This window comes from Salvelinus fontinalis, chromosome 7 (assembly GCF_029448725.1).
Source record: "Salvelinus fontinalis isolate EN_2023a chromosome 7, ASM2944872v1, whole genome shotgun sequence".
Taxonomy (NCBI): domain Eukaryota; kingdom Metazoa; phylum Chordata; class Actinopteri; order Salmoniformes; family Salmonidae; genus Salvelinus; species Salvelinus fontinalis.
The window spans coordinates 55,995,856-56,023,355 of NC_074671.1; the positions used below are offsets into that span (position 1 = coordinate 55,995,856).

Here is a 27,500-nt window from a genome sequence, read left to right on the forward strand (position 1 = left end):
GGAAACGACAGGATCAGCACTTCTCTCTCTCCTTTTCTTTCTATCATCTCCTATTTCCTTCACTCCTCTTTCCACCTCTCCTATTTCCTTCACTCCTCTTTCCATCTCTCCTATTTCCTTCACTCCTCTTTCCATCTCTCCTATTACCTTCACTCCTCTTTCCATCTCTCCTATTTCCTTCACTCCTCTTTCCATCTCTCCTATTTCATTCACTCCTCTTTCCATCTCTCCTATTTCCTTCACTCCTCTTTCCATCTCTCCTATTTCCTTTACTCCTCTTTCCATTTCTCCTATTACCTTCACTCCTTTTCCATCTCTCCTATTTCCTTCACTCCTCTTTCCATCTCTCCTATTTCCTTCACTCCTCTTTCCATCTCTCCTCTTTCCATCTCTCCTATTTCCTTCACTCCTCTTTCCATCTCTCCTATTTCCTTCACTCCTCTTTCCATCTCTCCTATTTCCTTCACTCCTCTTTCCATCTCTCCTATTTCCTTCACTCCTCTTTCCATCTCTCCTATTTCCTTCACTCCTCTTTCCATCTCTCCTATTTCCTTCACTCCTCTTTCCATCTCTCCTCTTTCCATCTCTCCTATTTCCTTCAATCCTCTTTCCATCTCTCCTATTTCCTTAACTCCTCTTTCCATCTCTCCTATCTCCTTCACTCCTCTTTCCATCTCTCCTATCTCCATCATCTATTCTTTCTTTCTCTCCTCTCACTGTCTCTCAGACATCACTCTCCCTCTCTCTTGTTAATCTCTCTGGGTTCTCTCTCTCCTTCTATCTCCACTCCTCTCTCCTTATCTCCTCTCTCCTTCTCTCCTCTCTCTACTTTGACTCCTTCTCTGAAACAAACACAAAGAAAAGAAGCGAGAGACAACTTTGACACTAGGCGTTTGATTGGCTGAAATAGGCCTCTGCTCTCTGATAGGCTGTGACAGAGTTAGAACGAAGTAGAACGAGGAGGAAGAGAAGTGAAACAGCAGTGTATTCCCATGGCCAGACTGAGTTATATAACACACACACACACAACGCCTGGACTAAGATAACACTCACACTGCCAGACAAGGACAACTCCCTCACACACACACACACACACACACACACACACACACACACACACACACACACACACACACACACACACACACACACACACACACACACACACACACACACACACACACACACACACACACACACACACACACACACACACACACACACACACACAGACACACCAGCATAAACAAGCAGCAGTGTTAGCATTATATTATCAGTCCATAGGCTGAGCAGATGTGTGTCTTCCAGTGAGCGAATCCCTCCCTCCTCCTCCTGCTCCTCTTGCAGCTGGCTGTGTGTGTGTGTGTGTGTGTGGGGCTGGGCTGTCAGGACCTCTGCTGTGGGTTTACTGCCTCCTGGCCCCCTGCCCAGCCACACACAGCTACTGCCACGTAGCTGCTAACCCTAACCCTAACCCTAACCCTAACGCTAAGGCTAAGGCCAGCCCAGGGAGAGAAAGAGAGAGAGAGTATTTGCAGCTACAGCGCCACTCCATTCCTGCATCAAAACATAAAAATGAATCACAAACTACTATCACATTGTCGTACGAACTAACTAGGTATGACCAGGCCCCCAGTGTCCGGTCTGGAGCGGGAAGTCACGAGCTCTTCTGGTCAGCTACCATGTAGCAACCTAGCAGCGCCGAAAGTGCCGGTCTGCCCTAGAAAGCCTATGTAAATTACGATCGCCAGGACTGCCAAACTATTTTCCCCCCGATGCCTCTAAAATGTGTCTATTATGACCAAGTTCAATCCCCACTGTGAATTATTTTAAAGTTCACTACAAATGGAGATACTGCTGAAGTCGGAATCTTACATACACTTAGGAGTCATTAAAGCAAATTTTTCAACCACTCCACAAGTTTCTTGTTAACAAACTATAGTTTTGGCAAGTTGGTTAGGACATCTACTTTGCCCATGACACAAGTCATTTTTCCAACAATTGTTTCCAGACAGATTATTTCACTTATTATTCACTGTATCACAATTCCAGTGGGTCAGAAGTTTACATACACTAAGTTGACTGTGCCTTTAAACAGCTTGGAAAATTCCAGAAAATTATGTCATGGCTTTAGAAGCTTCTGATAGGCTAATTGACATAATTTGAGTCAATTGGAGGTGTACCTGTGGATGTATTTCAAGGCTTACCTTCAAACTCAACATCATGGGAAAATCAGCCAAGACCTCCGAAAAAACATTGTAGACCTCCACAAGTCTGGTTCATCCTTGAGAGCAATTTCCAAACGCCTGAAGGTACCACGTTCATCTGTACAAACAATAGTACGCAAGTATAAACACCATGGGACCACGCAGCCGTCATACCGCTCAGGAAGGAGAAACGTTCTATCTCCTAGAGATGAACGTACTTTGGTGCGAAAAGTGCAAATCAATCCCAGAACAACAGGAAAGGACCTTGTGAATATCCTGGAGGAAACGGGTACAAAGTATCTATATCCACAGTAAAACAAGTCCGATATCGACATAACCTGAAAGGCCGCTCAGCAAGGAAGAAGCCACTGCTCCAAAACCGCCATAAAAAGCCAGACTACGGTTTGCAACTGCACATGGAGACAAAGATTGTACTTTTTGGAGAAATGTCCTCTGGTCTGATGAAACAAAAATAGAACTGTTTGGCCATAATGACCATCGTTATGTTTGGAGGAAAAAGGGGGATGCTTGCAAGCCAAAGAACACCATCCCAACCGTGAAGCACGGGGGTGGCAGCATCATGTTGTGGGGGTGCTTTTCTGCAGGAGGGACTGGTGCACTTCACAAAATAGATGGCTTCATGGGGATGGAAAATTATGTGACTATATTGAAGCAGCATCTCAAGACATCAGTCAGGAAGTTAAATCTTGGTCGCAAATGGGTCTTCCAAATGGACAATGACCCCAAGCATACTTCCAAAGTTGTAGCAAAATGGCTTAAAGACAACAAAGTCAAGGTATTGGAGTGGCCATCACAAAGCCCTGAATTCAATCCTATAGAAAACGTGTGGGCAGAACTGAAAAAGTGTTTGCGAGCAAGGAGGCCTACAAACCTGACTCAGTTACACCAGCACTGTCAGGAGGAATGGGCCACAATTCACCCAACTTATTGTAAGAAGCATGTGGAAGGCTACCCAAAACGTTTGACCCAAGTTGAACAATTTAAAGGCATTGCTACCAAATACTAATTGAATGTATGTAAACTTCTGACCCGCTGGGAATGTGATGAAAGAAATAAAAGCTGAAGAAAATCATTCTCTCTTCTATTATTCTGATATTTTACATTCCTAAAATAAAGTGGTGATCCTAACTGACCTAAGACAGGGAATTTTTACTCTGATTAAATTTCAGGAATTGTGAAAAACTGAGTTTAAATGTATTTGGCTAAGGTGTATGTAAACTTCCAACTTCAACTGTATATGGGTTCAACCAATCAGATTTATCTTTCCCAAAATGCCTTCTGTTGATGTTTGCAGCCACACATCCTTGCCTTTTCCTTTTCATCCCCAATCGTATCTTCCTCCTCCTCTAGCTCTTCATTCCTCTCCCAATCCCACAGCTCCAGAGCCAGAGGCTCAGCCAGAGACATATGTAGCCCAAATTGAGGCACTGATCCTGGGGAGAGCTCAATGTGAGCCCCCCTTACACCCTGGATCTCAGGAGCTCAGACAGACCTACCCTTACTGAGACCAGGGGTGAATATAAAACACACACAGGCCACAGGCTCATGCACACTCCATCATATGGAAATTCACCAAGTCCAAGTCCAAGTGCACATACACAACACAGCACCACAACACAACACAGCACCACAACACAGCAGACGGAACCTCTAAATGATTTATTGACTGTTATTTGTAATGAGGTGGGGTCAATGATCATAAGGGGTCTGACAAACAGTTAGGGTCAGGGGTTAAGGGTTGGGGTTAGAGGTCAAGGTTAGCATGATGTCTAAGCTAGCTTGCTTTGCCAAGCCCCTCCCTCTTTGATGGCAAACAGGAAACAAAAAAAGGTTCTGTTCACATCTCCCACCCTCCTTCCCTCCCCCCTTCCATCCTTGCATCCCTCCCTCCTCCTTACCCCCCCTCTTCCCCACTCACCTCCAAAACATTATTCTCTCTTTTCTGTCCTCTCTTCCACTCTCTCCCTTTTCCTTTCCTCCCCCTTTCTTATCACCAGGGAGTGAAAGAGGAAGGGACAGAGAGTGAAAAGAAGAGAGAAAAATGGAAAGAGAGAGGGAGATTAGGAGAGGGAGAGAGCAGGGGGGGGGGGGGGGTTGGGGTGGAGTTGTTCCCGCTAAATCACCCCACATGGTTGAGCGTGCTTAGTTTAAGCAAACACTGCTACTTCCTCCTCGTCAGAAGCAACACACACACAGACATGCAGACACAGACATGCAGGCACAGACATGCAGACACAGACATGCAGACACAGACAGACAGGCAGACACAGACACCTTGACCTATGCAATGGCAGCTCAAGCCCTCAAATACAGACAACAAACCCCAGCCCCCACCAGCACAACACACAGACACTCAGCCCCTATCCTGGCGTAGACATACACTGTACCCCACCACAGCTTCTCTCTCCACTCTAAACCCTGAGTTAAATGGGAAGTTCACCCCAAAACACCCCTGGGCCCTTTATAACACTTTCCATTTTTCATAAACCCAGGCTGTTTTTAGGTCCAATGTTTGCGTATTTAGATTTCTGTATTTTTACATAGAAATGCTACATTTCCCGAAATCACCTAAAATGCATAAAAAACGATGTGTATTTATTGTTACATAAGCAGCGATTGATGACTCGACACTGATTTGCCAAATAAATGGTATAACAGGTCTAACACAGCAACGACCTACTTGGTGCTGGCGCAAGGTTTTCTATATCGTCTGACACCCGGTTGATACTCTCCTTCCTGATAAGACGGATAATTACAGGAAGCAGGACGAAGGAGCCTCTCACTATTGGTCTTCGAGAAAGGAAGTCAGGACAACAGTAAGTAAACAAAGAGGTGTTAGCTAGTAGTAGTGGCAGAGATGTTTCTAACTAACCCGTTGTTCTGTGGTAGTAGTATTGGCACCGACGAACGGGGAAACCTGTCTGGCCAAAATGAGGTGCAATAATGTCCCTGTCAGGTCAGACAAACAGCACATTTTCACTCCTTTCCTGGCTGAATATGGTGTTGATACAGCACCTGAAGTCATTCACCAGATGCTGTTGTTAGTGTGGAGTGATCATTTTGTGGGACAAACTCCAGCCGTTCCAGGTAAGTTAGGATGCTAGCTAGCTAGTTAGGTGGCTAACACCTGTTGCTAACGTTAGTCACTACAAGTCATTTAGGACCCTATTTGTATGTAATTCGCTAGTATTTTGTTTGGTACTCTAACGGTAATGTCCTACTGACTGTTTGGTTTTTATGTGGCTTTGTGATGCAATTCCCTTTTCCATTCCGTTACTTATACAATACTGATAACAATTCCCTTTTCCATTACGTTACTTATACAATACTGATAACAATTCCCTTTTCCATTACGTTACTTAAACAATACTGATAACAATTCCCTTTTCCATTCCGTTACTTAAACAATACTGATAACAATTCCCTTTTCCATTACGTTACTTATACAATACTGATAACAATTCCATTTTCCATTACGTTACTTAAACAATACTGATAACAATTCCCTTTTCCATTACGTTACTTATACAATACTGATAACAATTCCATTTTCCATTACGTTACTTAAACAATACTGAAAACAATTCCCTTTTCCATTACGTTACTTATACAATACTGATAACAATTCCCTTTTCCATTCCGTTACTTATACAATACTGATAACAATTCCTTTTTCCATTCCTTTACTTATACAATACTGATAACAATTCCCTTTTCCATTCCGTTACTTATACAATACTGATAACAATTCCCTTTTCCATTCCGTTACTTATACAATACTGATAACAATTCCCTTTTCCATTCCGTTACTTATACAATACTGATAACAATTCCCTTTTTCATTACGTTCAGTACTGTTACTCCACACTAGGTAGACAGTAGACTGTACCGTTACTCCACACTAGGTAGACAGTAGACTGTACTGTTACTCCACACTAGGTAGACAGTAGACTGTACTGTTACTCCACACTAGGTAGACAGTAGACTGTACTGTTACTCCACACTAGGTAGACAGTAGACTGTACTGCTACTCCACACTAGGTAGACAGTAGACTGTACTGTTACTCCACACTAGGTAGACAGTAGACTGTACTGTTACTCCACACTAGGTAGACAGTAGACTGTACTGTTACTCCACACTAGGTAGACAGTAGACTGTACTGTTACTCCACACTAGGTAGACAGTAGACTGTACCGTTACTCCACACTAGGTAGACAGTAGACTGTACTGTTACTCCACACTAGGTAGACAATAGACTGTACTGTTACTCTACACTAGGTAGACAGTAGACTGTACTGTTACTCCACACTAGGTAGACAGTAGACTGTACCGTTACTCCACACTAGGTAGACAGTAGACTGTACCGTTACTCCACACTAGGTAGACAATAGACTGTACTGTTACTCTACACTAGGTAGACAGTAGACTGTACCGTTACTCTACACTAGGTAGACAGTAGACTGTACCGTTACTCCACACTAGGTAGACAGTAAACTGTACTGTTACTCCACACTAGGTAGACAATAGACTGTACTGTTACTCCACACTAGGTAGACGGTAGAATGTACCGTTACTCCACACTAGGTAGACAGTAGACTGTACTGTTACTCCACACTAGGTAGACAGTAGACTGTACTGTTACTCCACACTAGGTAGACAGTAGACTGTACTGTTACTCCACACTAGGTAGACAGTAGACTGTACTGTTACTCCACACTAGGTAGACGGTAGAATGTACCGTTACTCCACACTAGGTAGACAGTAGACTGGACTGTTACTCCACACTAGGTAGACAGTAGACTGTACTGTTACTCCACACTAGGTAGACAGTAGAATGTACTGTTACTCCACACTAGGTAGACAGTAGACTGTATCTTTACTCCCCACTAGGTAGACAGTAGACTGTACTGTTACTCCACACTAGGTAGACAGTAGACTGTACTGTTACTCCACACTAGGTAGACAGTAGACTGTACCGTTACTCCACACTAGGGAGACAGACTGTACTGTTACTCCACACTAGGTAGACAATAGACTGTACTGTTACTCCACACTAGGTAGACAGTAGACTGTACTGTTTCTCCACACTAGGTAGACAGTAGACTGTACTGTTACTCCACACTAGGTAGACAATAGACTGTACTGTTACTCCACACTAGGTAGACAGTAGACTGTACTGTTACTCCACACTAGGTAGACAGTAGACTGTACCGTTACTCCACACTAGGTAGACAGTAGACTGTACCGTTACTCCACACTAGGTAGACAGTAGACTGTACTGTTACTCCACACTAGGTAGACAGTAGACTGTACCGTTACTCCACACTAGGTAGACAGTAGACTGTACCGTTACTCCACACTAGGTAGACAGTAGACTGTACCGTTACTCCACACTAGGTAGACAGTAGACTGTACCGGGACTAGGGAGAGAGAACATTGCTTTTCATAAGTTTTATAATGACCATGGTGTCTGTTGACCTCGTTTGTAGAAGGCTTCCACACCCAAGACCAAGACATACCGTCGGCAGTCAGTCACCAGGTACAGTTGTCCCAGGGTCCAGGCTTTGGGGGGCCAGGCCAGTCAATATATCTTTGTTGCACACAAGTGGCTGTAACAATATTGGTATGTTGATCTAGAACATCCTGCATGAGTCGATTATGGAGAAACCGGACTTCTCCCACCTGTTACTGTCTCTACACCACTGTCCATGGTAGCTTGCTTACGAACAGAGCATAACTAATGTAACTAATGGTGCGGCAGGTAGCTTAGTGGTTAGAGCGTTGGACTAGTAACCAAAAGGTTGCAAGATTGAATCCCTGAGCTGACAAGGTAGAAATCTGTCGTTCTGCCCCTGAACAAGGAAGTTAACCCACTGTTCCTAGGCTGTCATTGAAAATAATAGTTTGTTCTTAACTGACTTGCCTAGTTAATAAATAAAGGGACATTTTTTATTTATTTTTAATAATGCTGAGTGACAGTAATTGTTGTGTTTCATAAACTGGGTGGTTCGAGCCCTGAATGCTGATTGGCTGAAAGCCGTTGTATATCAGACCGTATATCACAGGTATGACAAAACTTTAATTTTACTGCTCTAATTACATTGGTAACCAGTTTATAATAGCAATAAGATGCCTCGGGGGTTTGTGATATATGGCCAATATACCACGGCTAAGGGCTGTGTCCAGGCACTCTGTGTTGCGTCATGCATAAGAACATCCCTTAGCCATAGTATATTGGCCATATACCACACCCCCACGTTCCTTATTGCTTAATTATATGTTTTACAATGTCTTTATAGTTTATTGTGTTTAAAGTCTTTATTTTAAAAAATTGGAATACAATGTTATTTCTTTCAAACATTTATTTGTATACTATGTCGTGAGCCTCCTCTACTTCCTGGAATCCAACGTAGCTTGGGGTCAGCGTTGGGGTCAGGGTATTTAGATGGAATTGCCACGACCACACAGGCTGGGAGTCCCCGGCGTTGGCCTCGATCAAGACGTTCTCCCCTCAGCATCCACTCCAAAGTGATCCCGTAGGAAACCAGTCTGTATTGTCAAAATTAAAATAACTAAATCACAATGTTATATACAACAATCAAAAGAACAAATAGGGTTAGGCCTATACAACATCTAATATAACGATGGGCTTGGGGGTCATTAGGTTCATTAGGTTCCTGTTCATTTCAAAGCCATATTGATGACGGCACAACATGATTGACAGCTCTCTTGCCTTATAGACTTGAAGACTGAAAGGCCAAGTCATTGTTGAAAAGGTGAGGCTGTTTGTCTTCCTCTTTAGTATGTGGATTTACAGGCTAATCAAGATATTAGTGGTGTAAAAGCTAGACTGGCAATTGCAGAAAAAAAAAAAATTGTGGTGGAAAAATTGTCATACTTTAGTAAAAGTAAAGATATCTTAATAGAAAATGACTCAAGTAAAAGTGAAAGTCACCCAGTAAAATACTACTTGAGTAAAAGTCTAAAAGTATTTGGTTTTATTTACATTTAAGTATCAAAAGTTAATGTAATTGCTAAAATATATTTAGGTATCAAAAGTAAAAATAGAAATCACTTCAAATTCCTTATATTAAGCAACCCAGATGGCGCCATTTTCGTGCACACCTCTCAGACATAATTTACAGACAAAGCATGTGTGTTTAGTGAGTTGGCCAGATCAGAGGCAGTAGGGATGACCAGGGATGTTCTCTTGATAAGTGGGTGAATTGGACCATTTTCCTGTCCGGCTTAGCATTCGAAATGCAAAAAGTACCTTTTGGGTGCCAGGGACATTGTATGGAGTAGAAAGTACATTATTTTCCTTAGGAATGTAGTGGAGTAAAAGTAAAAGTAGTCCAAAATATAAATAGTAAAGTTCAGATACCCCAAAAACGACTTAAGTAGTACTTCAAAGTATTTTTACTTAAGTACTATACACCACTGCATTTTGTTCACTAACACAATTGACTTTATACTTCTTACAGTGTTTGGTAATATACAATATTGATCATTTAGACCATATTGTGAAGTGGGCATCCCATACATTCTATTCACGTGGCACATCATATCGTTCTAGACACAGTTTACCTAGTTGATCTAACTTCAAGGGGAGACTACAGTAGCCAGTCACAGTTACATTATGGAGTGTAGGCAGGTTACTAGAAAATACAGTTGGGTATCATTAGCTAGCTATTCATTTCCATCTTAGAGGGGAACAATAAAATATCTCCTAATTTCCAAAACACTTACACTTTCAGAGCTTGCTATTTGAGCCGTCAGGTGTGGCAAGTGCTTCCAGTTGATCCAGAGCATTCTGAAAAACGTCTCCAGAACCCCAGGATTGATGTTTACACACACAGGTCCTGTTCTTCTGCATCGTCGGTCTGATGCTCGCCCTCCTCCATGATGTGAATCAGACGATCCCGGGGGGTAGAATTAGCTTATAAACTACATCCAAATACTCAAGCGATGGACCTACAAACTGTCTGGGGTGGTGACAAATGGACAGGCAGGCATTATAAAGGTCCCAGAAGTGTTTTTGGGTGAACTTCCCCTTTAAGGCCCGCACAAACTGTGTGATTTTAGCCGTCTTCAGCCACGGCTTTGGCGTCCCAGCAGAATGTGGACGTTGTGGGCTAATTCTTTGGTCGCAAACGACGGTCGGACGTCTTGGCTCGTTCAAAGAGACAGGGTCTACGTCTGCCGATTAAGCACCGCTGCGTGCGGTGAGCCTTTATCGAGTAGTGTGGCTGGTGTTACGAGCCGATCCCGGTGACTGACCAATAGGAACACGGCCGGCATTAAGTATGCACACGATAATATGATTATTGTGAATAGTCAGATTAATATAATAGTTTGATTGAAATGTTAACAGGCTTTCCAAGAAGAACAATTTCCTTAATAATCTTGTTTAGACTACATGTCATCTGAAATCAGGCTACCTGACGGGATTTTGATAAATACACAAAATAAACATTGTACCACAGCAGCCATGTTATTTTTGGGAATTTCGGACATATAAAGTGTATATGTGAAAGTGATTTCTAGGTGTATACTTTAAGTTGTTTCCAAACATGCTCAGATCAAACACACCGCTATAGCTGATGTAGCCTCGCAAGCCAACGACAGAATGTAACAACACAACTGAAGCAAATTGTACAATCTAACCAGGCTGATATCAACATTTTAATTTGGCAACATCGCACAGTGTGACATTTAGTCATCGTTAAAGACTGAATCCTGAATCAGAGAGAGAGAGAGAGAGAGAGAGAGAGAGAGAGAGAGAGAGAGAGAGAGAGAGAGAGAGAGAGAGAGAGAGAGAGAGAGAGAGAGAGAGAGAGAGAGAGAGAGAGAGAGAGATCACAGTGGAAAAGTATGCACATTCCTCTCAGGATACACATTCCACTCACATTCCACTGTGTGTTGGAATATATCCTCAGAATGCCTGGTCTCCCTTAGTGTGGGTGTGTGAGCGTGCATGTATGTGAGACAAAGGAAGGGCCGAGAGTTAATCCGTTAGAATAATATGGAATTAGTCCCAAAGAGTGGAGAGGACATTGCAGTGAAGTGGGAATGGAACTGGCACGCACACACCTATGTATAGGCTACACATACAAATCCTGAGGCCTGATTGAGGAAGAGGAATTTGACCTTGTGACCCCAGGCTGGGGGAGGTGTGTGTGGGTGTGTGATGATTTGTGGGGGGTCTTGCTTGGGGGCAAGGAGGGGCGAAGAAGAAGAAGTGGGGGAAGAGAGAGGAGAGGTGGAAATGACAGAGGTATGGAAGTTGGGGAGGAGGGGGTGTGGCATGGCCTGGTTGATGCTAATGTTTTTATAACGATGTATTGAGTTATTGCAGCAATTTAGCAACAATTTCTATTTCCTTTTGAAGAAGATTTAGCAGGATACTGACACACACAAACACACACATACGTGAAACACACACCTGCATAAAACACCCATTAAGAGCAGATGGAACTTTCCATAGCCATGCTAACACGCCTAGCATGCTAATGCAGGCACGAAAATGTGAGTTATGTCACAGATGTGTGTGTGTGTGTGTGTATGTGTGTACTAATGTAGGCATGCTCACTCACTAAGACCAACGAGACAAACACACGTTTACCTTCCGCTGTTGGCGGCTAGGCTAGGAGAAGATAATGTTCCGTGCCATGAGTGACATATTGATAACGTAGCTACGCTAGGGAATGCTAACACTGTCAGCAATGAAAATCCCTACAATAATGCAGGAGGATGTTAGCTGCAATGCTAGGAAAGCTAACACTGCTAGCTAGTCCCAACGTCTACAGTGCCACCCATAGGATACGATAGAGTTCTCTTCATGGTCTGAGAGAGACATAGAGCCCTGCATCCCCAAGGAGGACACAGGGGACAAGAGAACGAGGGAGGAAAGGAGAGGGGGAGAGGGAGGGTTGGAAATGGGGGGGGGGGGGGGTTGAAAGACTTCTTTTATCTCTGTCTAAATCAACTGTCAACAATGCAGGAAATCACCAAGAGGAGAAAAGGAGAGATGGGAGGGGAAATAGGAGAGAGGGAGAAATAGAGGGAAAAGGAGAAAGAGAAAAAGGAGGGTAAATATTACAGGTCTGTGCCAAGTAAACATAAGGCGCTGGGATCCTTCAACAACGATCCAGCCTTCAGAGAGTGTGTGTGTGTGTGTGTGTGTGTGTGTGTGTGTGTGTGTGTGTGTGTGTGTGTGTGTGTGTGTGTGTGTGTGTGTGTGTGTGTGTGTGTGTGTGTGTGTGTGTGTGTGTGTGTGTGTGTGTGTGTGTGTGTGACTGCTCTGTTGCTCAGTCAATGGGGACAAAATAGGGAGGAGAACCACTCAGCACAGTGGCAGGCAGTGGAGATAAACTTTTCGCTAATACACACACAAGCCTGGGACATCATTGACTATCAGCTTTGTCTGGGGTTCTGAGAATGTCAAGACAATTATCATTCAACTCACACACTGAACCTAACACAGTCTCCCTGAACACACACACACACACACACACTGAACCTAACACAGTCTCCCTGAACACACACACACACACTGAACCTAACACAGTCTCCCTGAACACACACACACACACTGAACCTAACACAGTCTCCCTGAACACACACACACACACTGAACCTAACACAGTCTCCCTGAACACACACACACACACTGAACCTAACACAGTCTCCCTGAACACACACACACACACTGAACCTAACACAGTCTCCCTGAACACACACACACACACTGAACCTAACACAGTCTCCCTGAACACACACACACACACTGAACCTAACACAGTCTCCCTGAACACACACACACACACTGAACCTAACACAGTCTCCCTGAACACACACACACACACTGAACCTAACACAGTCTCCCTGAACACACACACACACACTGAACCTAACACAGTCTCCCTGAACACACACACACACACTGAACCTAACACAGTCTCCCTGAACACACACACACACACTGAACCTAACACAGTCTCCCTGAACACACACACACACACTGAACCTAACACAGTCTCCCTGAACACACACACACACTCACACACTGAACCTAACACAGTCTCCCTGAACACACACACACACACTGAACCTAACACAGTCTCCCTGAACACACACACACACACTGAACCTAACACAGTCTCCCTGAACACACACACACACACACTGAACCTAACACAGTCTCCCTGAACACACACACACACACTGAACCTAACACAGTCTCCCTGAACACACACACACACACTGAACCTAACACAGTCTCCCTGAACACACACACACACACTGAACCTAACACAGTCTCCCTGAACACACACACACACACTGAACCTAACACAGTCTCCCTGAACACACACACACACACACTGAACCTAACACAGTCTCCCTGAACACACACACACACACTGAACCTAACACAGTCTCCCTGAACACACACACACACACTGAACCTAACACAGTCTCCCTGAACACACACACACACACTGAACCTAACACAGTCTCCCTGAACACACACACACACTCACACACTGAACCTAACACAGTCTCCCTGAACACACACACACACACTGAACCTAACACAGTCTCCCTGAACACACACACACACACTGAACCTAACACAGTCTCCCTGAACACACACACACACACTGAACCTAACACAGTCTCCCTGAACACACACACACACACTGAACCTAACACAGTCTCCCTGAACACACACACACACACTGAACCTAACACAGTCTCCCTGAACACACACACACACACTGAACCTAACACAGTCTCCCTGAACACACACACACACACTGAACCTAACACAGTCTCCCTGAACACACACACACACACTGAACCTAACACAGTCTCCCTGAACACACACACACACACTGAACCTAACACAGTCTCCCTGAACACACACACACACTCCTGACACAAAGTCGGCTGGGCGGTATATCGTATTTTACTATACCGGTATTGATGCACGGACCGGTTTGGGTTTTTACTTACCTTCTATAACGGTATTTGAATGTTGGGTTTGTTAAATGTGATACGCCGTGTGTAACGTCCATTTTTATAGGTTACTCCGCTACTTGAGTCATCCCTCTCCGCTCTCTCTCTCCACGCCGCTTTCTACACAGACCTAGTCCCACCCTGTCACTCAAGGAGAGCATTTGTTGTTTCTTGACCAGGAGACACTTGGGTTCAGTCTGCAGCACATGTAACAACGTTGTTTCTTGACCAGGAGACACTTGGGTTCAGTCTGCAGCACATGTAACAACGTTGTTTCTTGACCAGGAGACACTTGGGTTCAGTCTGCAGCACATGTAACAACGATGTTTCTTGACCAGGAGACACTTGGGTTCAGTCTGCAGCACATGTAACAACGTTGTTTCTTGACCAGGAGACACTTGGGTTCAGTCTGCAGCACATGTAACAACGTTGTTTCTTGACCAGGAGACACTTGGGTTCAGTCTGCAGCACATGTAACAACGTTGTTTCTTGACCAGGAGACACTTGGGTTCAGTCTGCAGCACATGTAACAACGATGTTTCTTGACCAGGAGACACTTGGGTTCAGTCTGCAGCACATGTAACAACGTTGTTTCTTGACCAGGAGACACTTGGGTTCAGTCTGCAGCACATGCAACAACGATGTTTCCACTGATCTCAATAGAAATCCACAAGCGTTCTATAATTACAATATTAGTTTGTGTTTCTTACATATGCAAACAGCTAGTTAGTATTTTCTTAGCAAGTTAAGCTACATCGTGTCAGCCACTAATGCTAATCTCTAGTTAGCTGGCTAACAAGCTAATAAAAGTACTGAGTCAGAGGAAATGTAGCTAGCTATACCAGTACTGGTGGAGGCTTAAATTAGCATGTTGTTTGTGCAACAGTATCTTCTAAATCAATGAGGAATAGGGGAAGCATGAATATTTTGGCTATATGAATAAAGATGTAATGTAGCCAAAGATTATAGGAAACACTGAACATCACTTTGGTTCCTACACTGTCACAATAACTCGTCCATGGCATTTTCATTTGTTGTCATGTCAAACAACACTGTATTCAAAGTGCCCACTATTATTTATATTCTAACTATAGAATTATAATAAACATTCTATTTCCAGGATTCCAAAAGTTCACCCAAGTTATTTTTCTCCATATCGTGGCAATGTGGAAATGATCTCAAATGAGTCCAGGAAATGTGGAAATTGATGGAAATGCAGGAAATTATTTTAGGTTGATGTTGAATTGAACAGTATAAAACAATCAGACTGGAGAAAGACCCACTGAAATAATTTAGAGGGTCCTAGCGTCACGCACTACTCATAAAGCAAATGTAGAACTTTTATTAATCAAAAACGTAAAATACCATCAAATACTGTCATACCGTGAAAAATACAATGACATGATATTTTGGCCAGCACTACTTTTAAGTAAGTAAACCTTTAAAATGCTTTAACCAAAAGGTATATTTATTTAACTTAAATAAATGAAAGTCTTACTTCATCAGCTGGTTACTCCCTGGTGGTTATCATGTGTGTGTGTGTGTGTGTGTGTGTGTGTGTGTGTGTGTGTGTGTGTGTGTGTGTGTGTGTGTGTGTGTGTGTGTGTGTGTGTGTGTGTGTGTGTGTAGTTCATTTAAGATTTGGAGAAAAATGTGTCATTCTTCCACTGAATAAATACATCCAAGTCAGACTTGGATCCTGTTCAGTCTGTTTCAGGAAGTACCCATATGTTGCATCTCTAGGTTCCAGACCTTTCTGAGGACACCTCTCTCCTGTCCATTCCAGATGCTAACCACATGACCTCAGTGGGAAAGAATGCTTCTCCCAGCGTGACCAATGAGAAGTCTCAGCCACAGGAAGCAGGAAGCTGCTGCCAGCTGACCAGACCGCCCACACGGTCCTATGGTGGCCTGCAAGGCTCAGACAGAGACAGGCCTAAAGACTGTATTCGCCCCCCCCCCCCCCCCCCCTCCCAATACACACACACCTGTAGCCAGTTTAGGAACAAAACCCCTACCCAGCCATGCTAGCGCCAAAACACCTCCAGGACAATCAGTCATGATGGCAATAGGAAAGTTACAGTTTTGTTATTGTTACTGATGTTATTCTAGGGTGGATTCCTATCATGTTACTGTTGTTATTGTTATGTTATTGTAAGGATGTCCCTGATAAGCAACACCTCATGGGAGGATAGACTGCTGCTGAAATCTGCACACACACACACACACACACACACACACACACACCGATAGAACAGTTGATACAACACCTGACAACCATATGCCAATACCTCAACACAAAAATGAAATGATTAAATCATTAGAATTATATAGCTGACAAAGGCAGGCTACATATTAGGATTTTATGGGCCACAAACACAGGAGTTCTTCCAAAGATGTAAAACTCTTCCGAACTTAATCTATTACTGTAGAAGTCCGATTCACTGTAAATCACAGACACGGATTTTTCCCGAGAGAGAGTCTGAGACGTCCCTATTCCAGGATAAAATCACACTCAGAACACACAGAAGGCCACATCAGCCTTACAGCAAAGGAATGTCATCTGACGTCATCTATTTGGGATCGGATTTCTCATATTTTCTGTGCGATGGTGTGTGTGCGTGTGCGTGTTTGTTACTTAGGCTATTTTTCTTCAATTCACCCTCTAGATCCAGCGTTCGCAACTCAACGAAATAGCAGTTTTATCAGAACGAAATAACAACGTTATACCGGCTTTATAACGGTGACACAACACCCTAGGGGTGATGACAAGCATATCCCATAATAGCCTAAAACGAAGTTAGCTTGTTAGCCTACTTAAAACTAAGTTTCCTTTCAACTAAGGGTATCAACTCATCGGCGAAAAATTAAAAACGTTTTCTAAATAATAAAGTGATGCATCGATTTCAAAAAGTCTGACAACAATAGGCCTGTCGTTCGGAAACAAAATCATTAAGCGCATGAAATAACTGCATTGGACGTCCACGTCTGCAGAGAGAGAAGGGGAGAGACAGACAGACAGACAGAGAGCAGACAGGCAGGCTTACTGGAATGCCAGGCTAGGCTGGAGTTGAGACCCCTCTCCTCTTCTGACACAGTATCCTCTCTTCAATCCGCTACAAACTACACACAGTCTAGGAAAAGTGCGGTGTGATCGTATGCAATAACAATTCACCATCGGTAAAATCATTCATGCAATAAAGAGCTACATTGTGTCCCTCCGTTCGCACTATTTCATAACCCCTGCCAAATCGGCACATCGGCATCTTGCAATCCAAGTCATTATTTTCTTGGAGTAAAACAGACATACTTCACTTTGATCAATTAAAACAGTGTTTTTAAACAGAGAGCTGGGCCTGTAGATTGTTGTGCAAAGAACAGAGGAGAAAGAGAGAAACGGAGAGAAAGAGAGAGAAACGGGGAGAAAGAGAGAGAAACGGAGAGAAAAGGAGAGATGAAGAGAGCCTGTTGCGCACTCACTTCTTCAACGTCAGTCTCTGCGAAGACGAAAAAACATTTTTTCGCAAAACAGCAGAAATGGCCCACAATGCAAACAAAATCCTCCAAACGATATCACATTCCCATATAAGTGCGATATAAAAACAGAAACTTTAATGGCAACGTTTCTTTTAAACTTTCCACGCAGTTTCGGACAAGAAGTAAAAAAAAATCCCTAAAAGTTTCGATTCCCCCCCTCGGCCAGTTTTCCCTTTTCCTCTCCTCTCGCCAGCTCACCGAGACAGTCTGCCGGCGTCACAACTCCATAAGCAAGCACTCACACAATCCCAATAAACTTCTTAACTCACAGTTTAAGACGATGTCCAATTCTAATAAGTAGTTTTAACATGTAACAGAACAACATACAAGTGTAGAATAGAACTCACCTCACTGCAATAAAATAATCTTGAAACAGACGTTCGCTGCGGTGTGTTATTTTTTCTCCAGGGCTGGTTGTTGGATCCCCCTGCCTAGACTCTGCCCGCGCAGCGCGCACTCTGGTACAATCAAAGCTGTCAATCAAAACCCTGCGGCGGCACATGGAGGCTAAAGCCCGCCCATTTCTACCGTAATACCTTCTATACCACGCATACCCACTTCTACTGTAGTATGGTGCTGTGTGTTGCTGAGAGTAGGGCCTAGATTCAACCCGTGGTGCTGCAGATCCACTGTTTAGCGCGATTGAAATTTAAAGGCAATGTTCAGATACTGCATTCACGGTAAAACGCTGCATATATCGGCTCAATTGGAAATTACTTTTTAATTTCAATCATTGTTGAATCAAGGCCTAGAGCTAGACTTAACTTCTGTCCCCAGCCCAGGCCTGGGATTTAGTGTTGCAGGGTGTAGTGCTCTCGCCTCTGCAACACCTGATCTATGGATCTAGCCCCATACAGCTCAATCTCTCTCTCAAAATCAACCTGTCAAATTGGTGGCAGAGGTGAGACAGGCTTTGTTGGAGCATACCTGTTGGCATGTGGGGCTCATCTTAGTCATGTGGGGCAGGAGCAAAAGCCTGCAGCGGTCTCCAGGTAGATGATTTTGTAACAGGAGTAATGTGGGTAATCCTGCAGGAGGGTTGGCCAGCTCTGGTCTAGAAATAAAGAGGATATAAAACCTTCATATTACATAGAACGTCTGTTGTACTGCACATGACTCATCTATTGTATGGATGATGAATGTGTTATTGTACACCTGCCCAGGGACTGCATGGGGACCAAAATGACCTGTTGGTTATCTGGTACAATGCATCAGATTCAGCCTCTGAGATGTTTTCATTGTGCATGGTCTCAAATAAACATAACAATAAAACTGTATTATTTGTAGCTCTGTTCCATAACTCAACAGAACAACATTATACACCACAGCTTTGAACATGAGCTGCAGAATCACTCTTGGCAATTTATGTTAGAAAACATTCCAATGCACTTCATTAGTGACAATAAAAATGCCTGAGAAATAAATCCTGTTAATTTATCTCTAGTAGCCTATTTAGACTCTGTAAACCTACCTACCTGGTGCTCACCCTCAGGCAGTTTGAAGTTACAAAGATCAAAATGCCATTCATACTATTTAGACTATTTGGGGTAGATAAAATGACATAGGCACTTTGACATTGAACAAAGGTCACTGCTTGCATTGAATAAATATTGTCACATTCCTCTCGGCTCCGTTGGTTGCAGTGCGGACCGAATTCGGGTTTATCTTGGGGGGGTATTTGCATGTTTGTTTGCCACTCTCCCTCACCCCCTCTCTCTCGCTCTAATCATGTACCCCCTGTCCCTGTATCTCTTTGATGAGTGGAAAGCATTGACATATGACATCGTAGAAGACATATTAAGAGCTGTGTGTGCAGAGATACCCCCTCCTATTGATCTAGCGCTGGAATTGTGGGAGTTCAAAGGAGTCATCCGTACCCCGACAAGAACAGACAAGCCCTCTCTCTCTTTCTTTCTCTCTGTCAGAGCAGCTGGTCAGGACATCACACCCTGACGCCTGAACTATTTCTAGTGTGTACGTGTGTGTACTTGTGTATCCGTGTGTGTACGAGTGCGTGTGCTTGTGTGTACTTGTGTATTCGTGTGTGTTTCTAGTGTGTATGTGTGTGTACTTGTGTATCCGTGTGTGTATGAGTGTGTGTGCTTGTGTGTGTGTGTGTACGTGTGCATGGGTATGTATGTTTGCATGTGAGTGGGACATCTGCTTATGAATGGGACCACTTGTAGTGAATCAGAGGCTGAAAAAGTGACCTCAATTGTGAACGGGGTGTCTTTTGGGATCGATCTGAGAGTGGTCTGTAGTAGGTCCACATTCAGAATGTGTTTCTATCACTAAATCTGGAGTGGCACACTAATCCATATAGGATTGGCCTAAAGCAGTGCACTAGTACATAGAAGGGCATTGCAGACACACATTCAATCTGTTCTAGTATGTCTAGATCTGTCCTGGCCACATTGCTCTTCATTCCATGAGTTCCTGCCCAGAGTTCTAACCTCATGTCGCCATGCCGCCCCCACATATTAGATAATGGGAAATCGCCTGTGTGTGTGTGTGTGTCAGGTCCATATTTGAGAAGAGGCATTTGTTTCAGTTGTTTCCCTGAATTGCCAAGCAGGCGTATCTCATCTCTCTCTCTATCTCTCTAACTTCATTTGGGTAAATGTTAGTGACACAGTCTGTTCCAAAGCATCTTTTTGGCTGTGTGTGTGTGTGTGTGTGTGTATGTGTGTGTGCGTGCGTGTGTGTTCATCAAAGGGAGAATGGAACCCTATTGTGACATCATGGTTGATGACATCACTGCGGACTGGGTGTTGGTTGGCGGTCTGGAATGTGTGTGACTAAGGGGGAGGGGTTTTAAAGTCAAGGCTGGGATCTCATTGGCTATCGGCTTCGTCTGGGGATCTGTGAATTTCAAGACAATCATCATTCAACACACACACTGAACCTAACACAGTCTCCCTGAACACACACACACACTGAACCTAACACAGTCTCCCTGAACACACACACACACACTGAACCTAACACAGTCTCCCTGAACACACACACACACTGAACCTAACACAGTCTCCCTGAACACACACACACACTGAACCTAACACAGTCTCCCTGAACACACACACACATGCACAGACACGTGGGAGAGGAGCAACATAACGTTACAGTGTAGTTACTACTGTGAGCCACAGGGCTGAACCACAGGAGAGGGACATTCTGAGACTAAAGAGGCCATCCTACTGATGCTTACTCAAAGTATTAACTATGTACTATGACTAAGCATACTACATACTATTTAGAACACACTGTTTAGTCAAATCTATATGTTTAAAATTGCACCAAAAACCAAAACATGAAAAACTTTGTTTGACGCACTATTGTGATGCACAATCGTGTTGTACTCTGCCATTCATTTTTTCTCTCCAACCTTAAATCGTCTTTATTTGAATTCAGTTTCAGAAGAAAACAAAGGAAAGAAACAAGGAGAGATAGAAAGAAGGAAGCCATGCGAACACAAGAACATCTACTGAAGCCTCATCAACCAGGAAGTAAAACATCAAATAACAGAAGAAAAAACATCTAAGTAAAAGTTGTTTAAAACAGACATACATTTCAAAGTAAAAGTCCTCGTTGTGGCAGAAGTGTCTCCGGTCAGAGGCAGTTCCATCATGGCTTCTCACCCTGCCCCGTGCACCTAGTACAGAGCAGATGTGTGTGTGTTCCCAGGGCAGTGAGCAAAAAAGCAGATTGTTTGCATAGAGTCAGACATAGCAGCGTCTTATATACGTGTGTGTGTGTGTGTGTGTGTGTGTGTGTGTGTGTGTGTGTGTGTGTGTGTGTGTGTGTGTGTGTGTGTGTGTGTGTGTGTGTTACTCTACAGCAGCATGAGTCTCTCTAAAGGGAGGAGCTACCAGTGTGCCCAATCCAGTCACAACAAGATGCTCCTTATTACCCAATCAGATTATCAAACTGATTTATAGGTGATTGACAAATTGATTGACAGTCGATTGTCTGGTGGGCGTGACCTTCTATGACCTCCGACCAATCATCCCTGTGCATTTGGGTCACACGCCACATAACCGAACCCCGTCGAGCCACAGAATGACACAGCAACACAAAGCATCAGTTGCATAATCTTTACACAATGGCTAGACTATGTAGAGTTAAATACACATTTACAATGGATATATAGCGACAGATTGTTGCTATTAAAGAAACACACACACACACCCACAAATACACACACACGCACGCACGACCACAGCTTTAAAACACCACCAACATTCACCAGTGACAAACTCAAGAATAATTGATGCTGAAAAGGATAATGACTGGATGGCAGTTAGGCCCACTGTTTTCATCTGTAACATCATGCTATTTGAACATCCCCTTTGGTGACACATGACAACGCCTGTTAGCTTTACTGTTCTGTTCCACGTGTCGACAGGGCGCCTTGTGGCTAGCAAGTGTGTGTGTCACTTCTGCATATGTTTTGGTTTATACAGCAACATCTCTACCAGAGAGATAGTTAGTTCATAGTTAGTTTGTTACAGCTCAGTCTATGTACGCTGTGGTTGATTCTGGTCAAATCTAGAATGACACTTTACTCCCTAGAAGTTATAGTGCACTATATAAGGAATAGACTGCCATTTCTGACGCAGCCTCTGCCATGAGAGAACTCTTTGAAAAGTATATGGGCGGAATATACAGGACATGCGTTTTATCTCAAACAGAATGAAACATTTGACTAATTCTAAATGAATCAAACACACAATGGCCTGCCTTATCAAACTATTCAAACAGTAACATTCTGAAATAGAACACTGAAAATGAGGTTTATAAACGGACTAACAACTCCCTTTTCCAAACGTCACTAGTCTGTAAGAGCAGCCAGCAGTATAACTAGTGACCACAAGATGGCGGTGTTTTGCACAGAGCTGTGAGTATGTACTGTGTGTGTGTGTGTGTTCGTGTGTGTGTGTGTGTGTGTGTGTGTGTGTGTGTGTGTGTGTGTGTGTGTGTGTGTGTGTGTGTGTGTGTGTGTGTGTGTGTGTGTGTGTGTGTGTGTGTGTGTGTGTGTGTGTGTGTGTGTGTGTGTTTATTGACACATTTGAAAACAACTTGATTGATTAGTTGATTGTCTCGTAGTTGATTGTCAGTGAAAAATCTCTATATGGCAGTTATTATACACATAATACAGGAAGTATCTCCATATCAGGATTTGTGCTTTCTTACTTCTACATGTTAAACATGTTAAGACACATTATTGCACCAAACACAGTCTTTGGGATGACACAAACACACACACATACACACACACACATGCATACACAACACACACAAACTCCAATGAAGATAAAAGAGTGGAAAACACGTTTTTTCTCCTACAGAGGGCTGAGAGGACAGCTGCCAGAGTGCTCTCTCGTTCTGTCCATCCTCTCTCTTTTTCAGTCCATCCCTCTGTCTTCTCTCCATCTTTCACCATCTCCTCTGTCCCTGTCTGTGTATGAAAGGAGAAGGTGAGAGAGTTTGGAGTCCTCCATCACTTTAGCTTTTTCTTCATTTCTCCCCGTCCATCCCTCTTCCTCTTTCCCCTGTCTCCGGTATATCCAAGGAGAAGGGAGAGGTATTCCAGGCTTTGGGAATTTCATGCTGACAGATCTGATATGAGCAGCTTATCCATCTTATTCCCAACCATCTCTCCTTGAACAGGAAGCTCAGCCTCTTCATAGTCATCATCAAATGTCCTGGGGAGACAACACAGTATGAGTGTGTGTGTGTGTGTGTGTGTGTGTGTGTGTGTGTGTGTGTGTGTGTGTGTGTGTGTGTGTGTGTGTGTGTGTGTGTGTGTGTGTGTGTGTGTGTGTGTGTGTGTGTGTGTGTGTGTCTTACCCCTCCTGCAGCTGTTCATTAGCTGTCTCTTCTGCCACCAGGATCTCATATTCCTCTGAAGCGTATTTATCCCAGTCTGAAGGCTCTGGACACTCGTTGTCTATGTCCTACAAAACACACACACACACGTTAGTACACACACACTCTCACTATCTATGTCCTGCAACACATACACACACACACACACACACACACACACGTTATTAGACACACACCCTCACTATCTATGTCCTACAACACATACACACACACACACACACGTTAGTACACACACACCCTCACTGTCCTACAACACACACACACACACACACACACACACACACACACACACACACACACACACACACACACACACACACACACAGACACACACACACACACACACACACACACACACGGTCCTACCTTCTGCAAAGCGAAGGGGTCTCTCTGCTCGTGGTCCAGGTATTTCTCCAGGTTGAAGAACGTGTCGAAGAATATATGAGCCATCCTACACCTCTTCAGATCAGACAGGGTTATCTTACCTAAACACACACACACACACAATATCATGTGTATCTACTACTGCACTGCACACATGTAAAGTATAATGTATGAAAGAGAGGATAAGTTGGAAGAGAAAGAAGATACACACACCTTGGCTTTCAGGTTTGACAAGGTCTAGCATCTGACAGAGCAGGTCTGTGAAGGGTAGGGGTTCAATGCCCATCCCCTCCATCCTACTACACTGCTCCTCATAGAAGTACTCCAACTCAAACATAGACAACACACCGTCCCCATCTGTGTCCATACACCTGAACCAGTACTCTATACTGGGGGACAGAGAGAGAGACAGAGAGACAGAGAGAGAGATAGAGAGGGACAGAGAGACAGAGAGAGAGATAGAGAGGGGCAGAGAGACAGAGAGACAGAGAGAGAGAGAGAGAGGGGCAGAGAGACAGAGAGAGAGAGAGAGAGAGAGAGAGAGAGAGAGAGAGAGAGAGAGAGAGAGAGAGAGAGAGAGAGAGAGAGAGAGAGAGAGAAAGAGAGGAAGGTTAGATCACACACACAAATGCACATCTGTGCACACACAAATGCACGCATGTTGCATACACACACACACACTCTCTCCTGCTCACACACACACTCAGCTGTGCTACCTTGTAGGGTTTTTCTTGTCTTCCTCTGAGATGAGGAACCAGCTGAACTCTGCATAACTCATCTTCCCTTCTCTCTGCACTGAGCTACCCCTGAGAGAGAGAGAGAGAGAGAGAGGACAGGAGGAAATAAATAATAACTTTACACTCAACCATTTTGCTTTTACCAGATATTGTTAAGTTAAGTGTGTGTGTGTGTGTGTGTGTGTGTGTGTGTGTGTGTGTGTGTGTGTGTGTGTGTGTGTGTGTGTGTGTGTGTGTGTGTGTGTGTGTGTGTGTGTGTGTGTGTTCTTACCGTGTAACGGCTCCTGAGAACAACCTCTCAATGATTCTGCTTGAGGATGCTGTCAGAGGAGAAGAGAGATGGGGGGACATGGAGAAAGAGAACGAGAGAGATTGGGAGGCATGGAGAGAGAGAGAGAGAGATGGGGGGGGGGGGGGGGCATGGAGAAAGAGAACGAGAGAGAGAGATTAGTAAATGACTAATACTAAAATGCTTGTCCAAAGCTTTAAGATTGAATACACAGCCATTCAGACAGACTCACCGTGGTCGTTGTAACGAGCCAGGTCCTTAGGGTCAATGTAAAGGTCGTGGTCCGTGTCCAACTCCCAGAACTTACAGTAAATCACATAGAAATGCTCATAAGAGAAATAATCTGTTATCTGGTTTATATCATCCTCCTCTTCCAACAGGGCCAGGGTCTGAGAGAGACAGAGACAGAGACAGAGAGAGAAGAGAGAAAGAGAGAAAGAGAGTGAGAGAGAGAACGAGAAGAGAGAGTAAGAGGAGAAGAGACAAAGAGAAGAGAGAGAGTGAGAGCGCGATAAATAGTTAAACGTTTGATTCTAAACTAGGATATTTTATATTTATCCTTTAAAGCTGGAACAGGAAGTGATGCATGTACCTGCAGGAAGTTGCTCCTGCGTAGTTCCGTCATGGTGATGCGACCCGTCCATGAGCGGTTGACCACATAGAATATCCGCTGAATCACCTAGCAACCACAGGACATAGGGGAAGGGTGGTGACACACACACCCTTGCCTACTTCCAGTGTATTTTCAGAGGAAGTGGTTGGGTGTCTAAATATGTGTGTGTGTGTGTGTGTGTGTGTGTGTGTGTGTGTGTGTGTGTGTGTGTGTGTGTGTGTGTGTGTGTGTGTGTGTGTGTGTGTGTGTGTGTGTGTGTGTGTGTGTGTGTGTGTGTGTGTGTGTAGAACCTGGGTTGTAGACTGTGGCCTGCAGGGGGCAGCATCAACAGTGTTTCCGTGACGTCACGGTAAGCTGACGCACCCTCCTGTGACCCCCCTAGTACACGTGTTGCAGGCAGCTGCCGGTCTCTCAGTCAGTCTGCCTGTCTGTCTGCCTGTCTGTCTGCCTGTCTGTCTGCCTGTCTGTCTGCCTGTCTGTCTGCCTGTCTGTCTGCCTGTCTGTCTGTCTGTCTGTCTGCCTGTCTGTCTCCATACACTCAGATCAGCAGCTAAAGTTACTCCAGCAGAGCACTCCTTTCACCTTACCTTCCTCAACACACTCTTAGACAACAGGAGAGCACTCCTTTCACCTTACCTTCCTCAACACACTCTTAGACAACAGGAGAGCACTCCTTTCACCTTACCTTCCTCAACACACTCTTAGACAACAGGAGAGCACTCCTTTCACCTTACCTTCCTCAACACACTCTTAGACAACAGGAGAGCACTCCTTTCACCTTACCTTCCTCAACACACTCTTAGACAACAGCAGAGCACTCCTTTCACCTTACCTTCCTCAACACACTCTTAGACAACAGGAGAGCACTCCTTTCACCTTACCTTCCTCAACACACTCTTAGACAACAGCAGAGCACTCCTTTCACCTTACCTTCCTCAACACACTCTTAGACAACAGCAGAGCACTCCTTTCACCTCACCTTCCTCAACACACTCTTAGACAACAGCAGAGCACTCCTTTCACCTTACCTTCCTCAACACACTCTTAGACAACAGCAGAGCACAAGACTATTACTGTTGGTAGAGCAGACCGACTGTTGATGTGTTCATCTGCCTGTGATCAGACTAGTAGTTCAACAGCTGTGGTCTATGACGCACACGCTAATTCTGATGCTATGAACGCAGTGAATGAGTTCAGCGTGGAAACGTAAGGTTCAGCTTTGTGACTGTGATTTGTGGACTGATGCATGTAGTGAGCATAGAAAACCCTTCTAGTAATTTAACAGGATATATGTCATCAACCCTCAACGTTCCAGAATGGGATGAAAATGGCAGCCATTGTTGTCAGGGAGAAATCCAAACCAGCCTAATTGGAATGAATGGCAGTAAAGGCATAATCCTGGTTTTATGTATGCAGGAAAATACAAGTAAGGCATGTGATATATTGGAAATGATGTAATAGAATTACTGTCAACCTAAAATATTGTCATATAATTATAATCCAGGGGTTTAAACAAATTTTCTGTAAGTAGCCTCTAAAATATATGTAAACAGACCATAAATGTCTAAATTGTTGTTTTCTTGGAAAGCTGAGAGTTCTATTATATGATGCAATATCAGTACTTGTTGCATTTACAACTTGTCTAAGTCCCATCATCAACTGATTTCAGACAGTGTCTGGCTGTGGATTGACTGCATTGTTTAAATGGAATGTTGGCAGTTAATAAAAAATGTAATAATGGAATCATTCCTCTGAAACTGTCTGGCTAACTAACAAAAATACAGTGCAGATAAATTCTTCA

The 27,500-nt window shown here is 43.9% G+C and overlaps 2 protein-coding genes across 5 annotated transcripts in view; both read right to left on the minus strand.

The window, feature by feature from the left end:
* LOC129859789 (fibronectin type III domain-containing protein 3B-like) overlaps window positions 1–18,229 on the minus strand; it is a 157,031-nt gene extending 138,802 nt beyond the window's left edge. Inside the window, exon 1 of one of the 2 annotated variants that reach the window (XM_055929906.1) lies at window positions 18,135–18,229. The gene's annotated coding sequence lies outside the window, so the exon portion shown is untranslated. The other variant, XM_055929908.1, reaches the window with a different exon arrangement.
* Window positions 18,230–21,153: 2,924 nt separating this feature from the next.
* Window positions 21,154–27,500, minus strand: part of LOC129859791 (serine/threonine-protein phosphatase 2A regulatory subunit B'' subunit alpha-like) — a 72,540-nt gene continuing 66,193 nt past the window's right edge. For all 3 annotated transcript variants that reach the window (XM_055929910.1, XM_055929911.1, XM_055929912.1), the window contains 8 exons: window positions 25,679–25,765; window positions 25,319–25,475; window positions 25,069–25,117; window positions 24,777–24,866; window positions 24,274–24,449; window positions 24,043–24,161; window positions 23,638–23,744; window positions 21,154–23,492 (listed from right to left, as the gene is read on the minus strand). In XM_055929910.1, coding sequence (XP_055785885.1) covers window positions 23,393–23,492; window positions 23,638–23,744; window positions 24,043–24,161; window positions 24,274–24,449; window positions 24,777–24,866; window positions 25,069–25,117; window positions 25,319–25,475; window positions 25,679–25,765 — 885 coding nt within the window. In that variant the 3' untranslated portion in view covers window positions 21,154–23,392. The remainder of the gene's footprint in view (window positions 23,493–23,637; window positions 23,745–24,042; window positions 24,162–24,273; window positions 24,450–24,776; window positions 24,867–25,068; window positions 25,118–25,318; window positions 25,476–25,678; window positions 25,766–27,500) is intronic.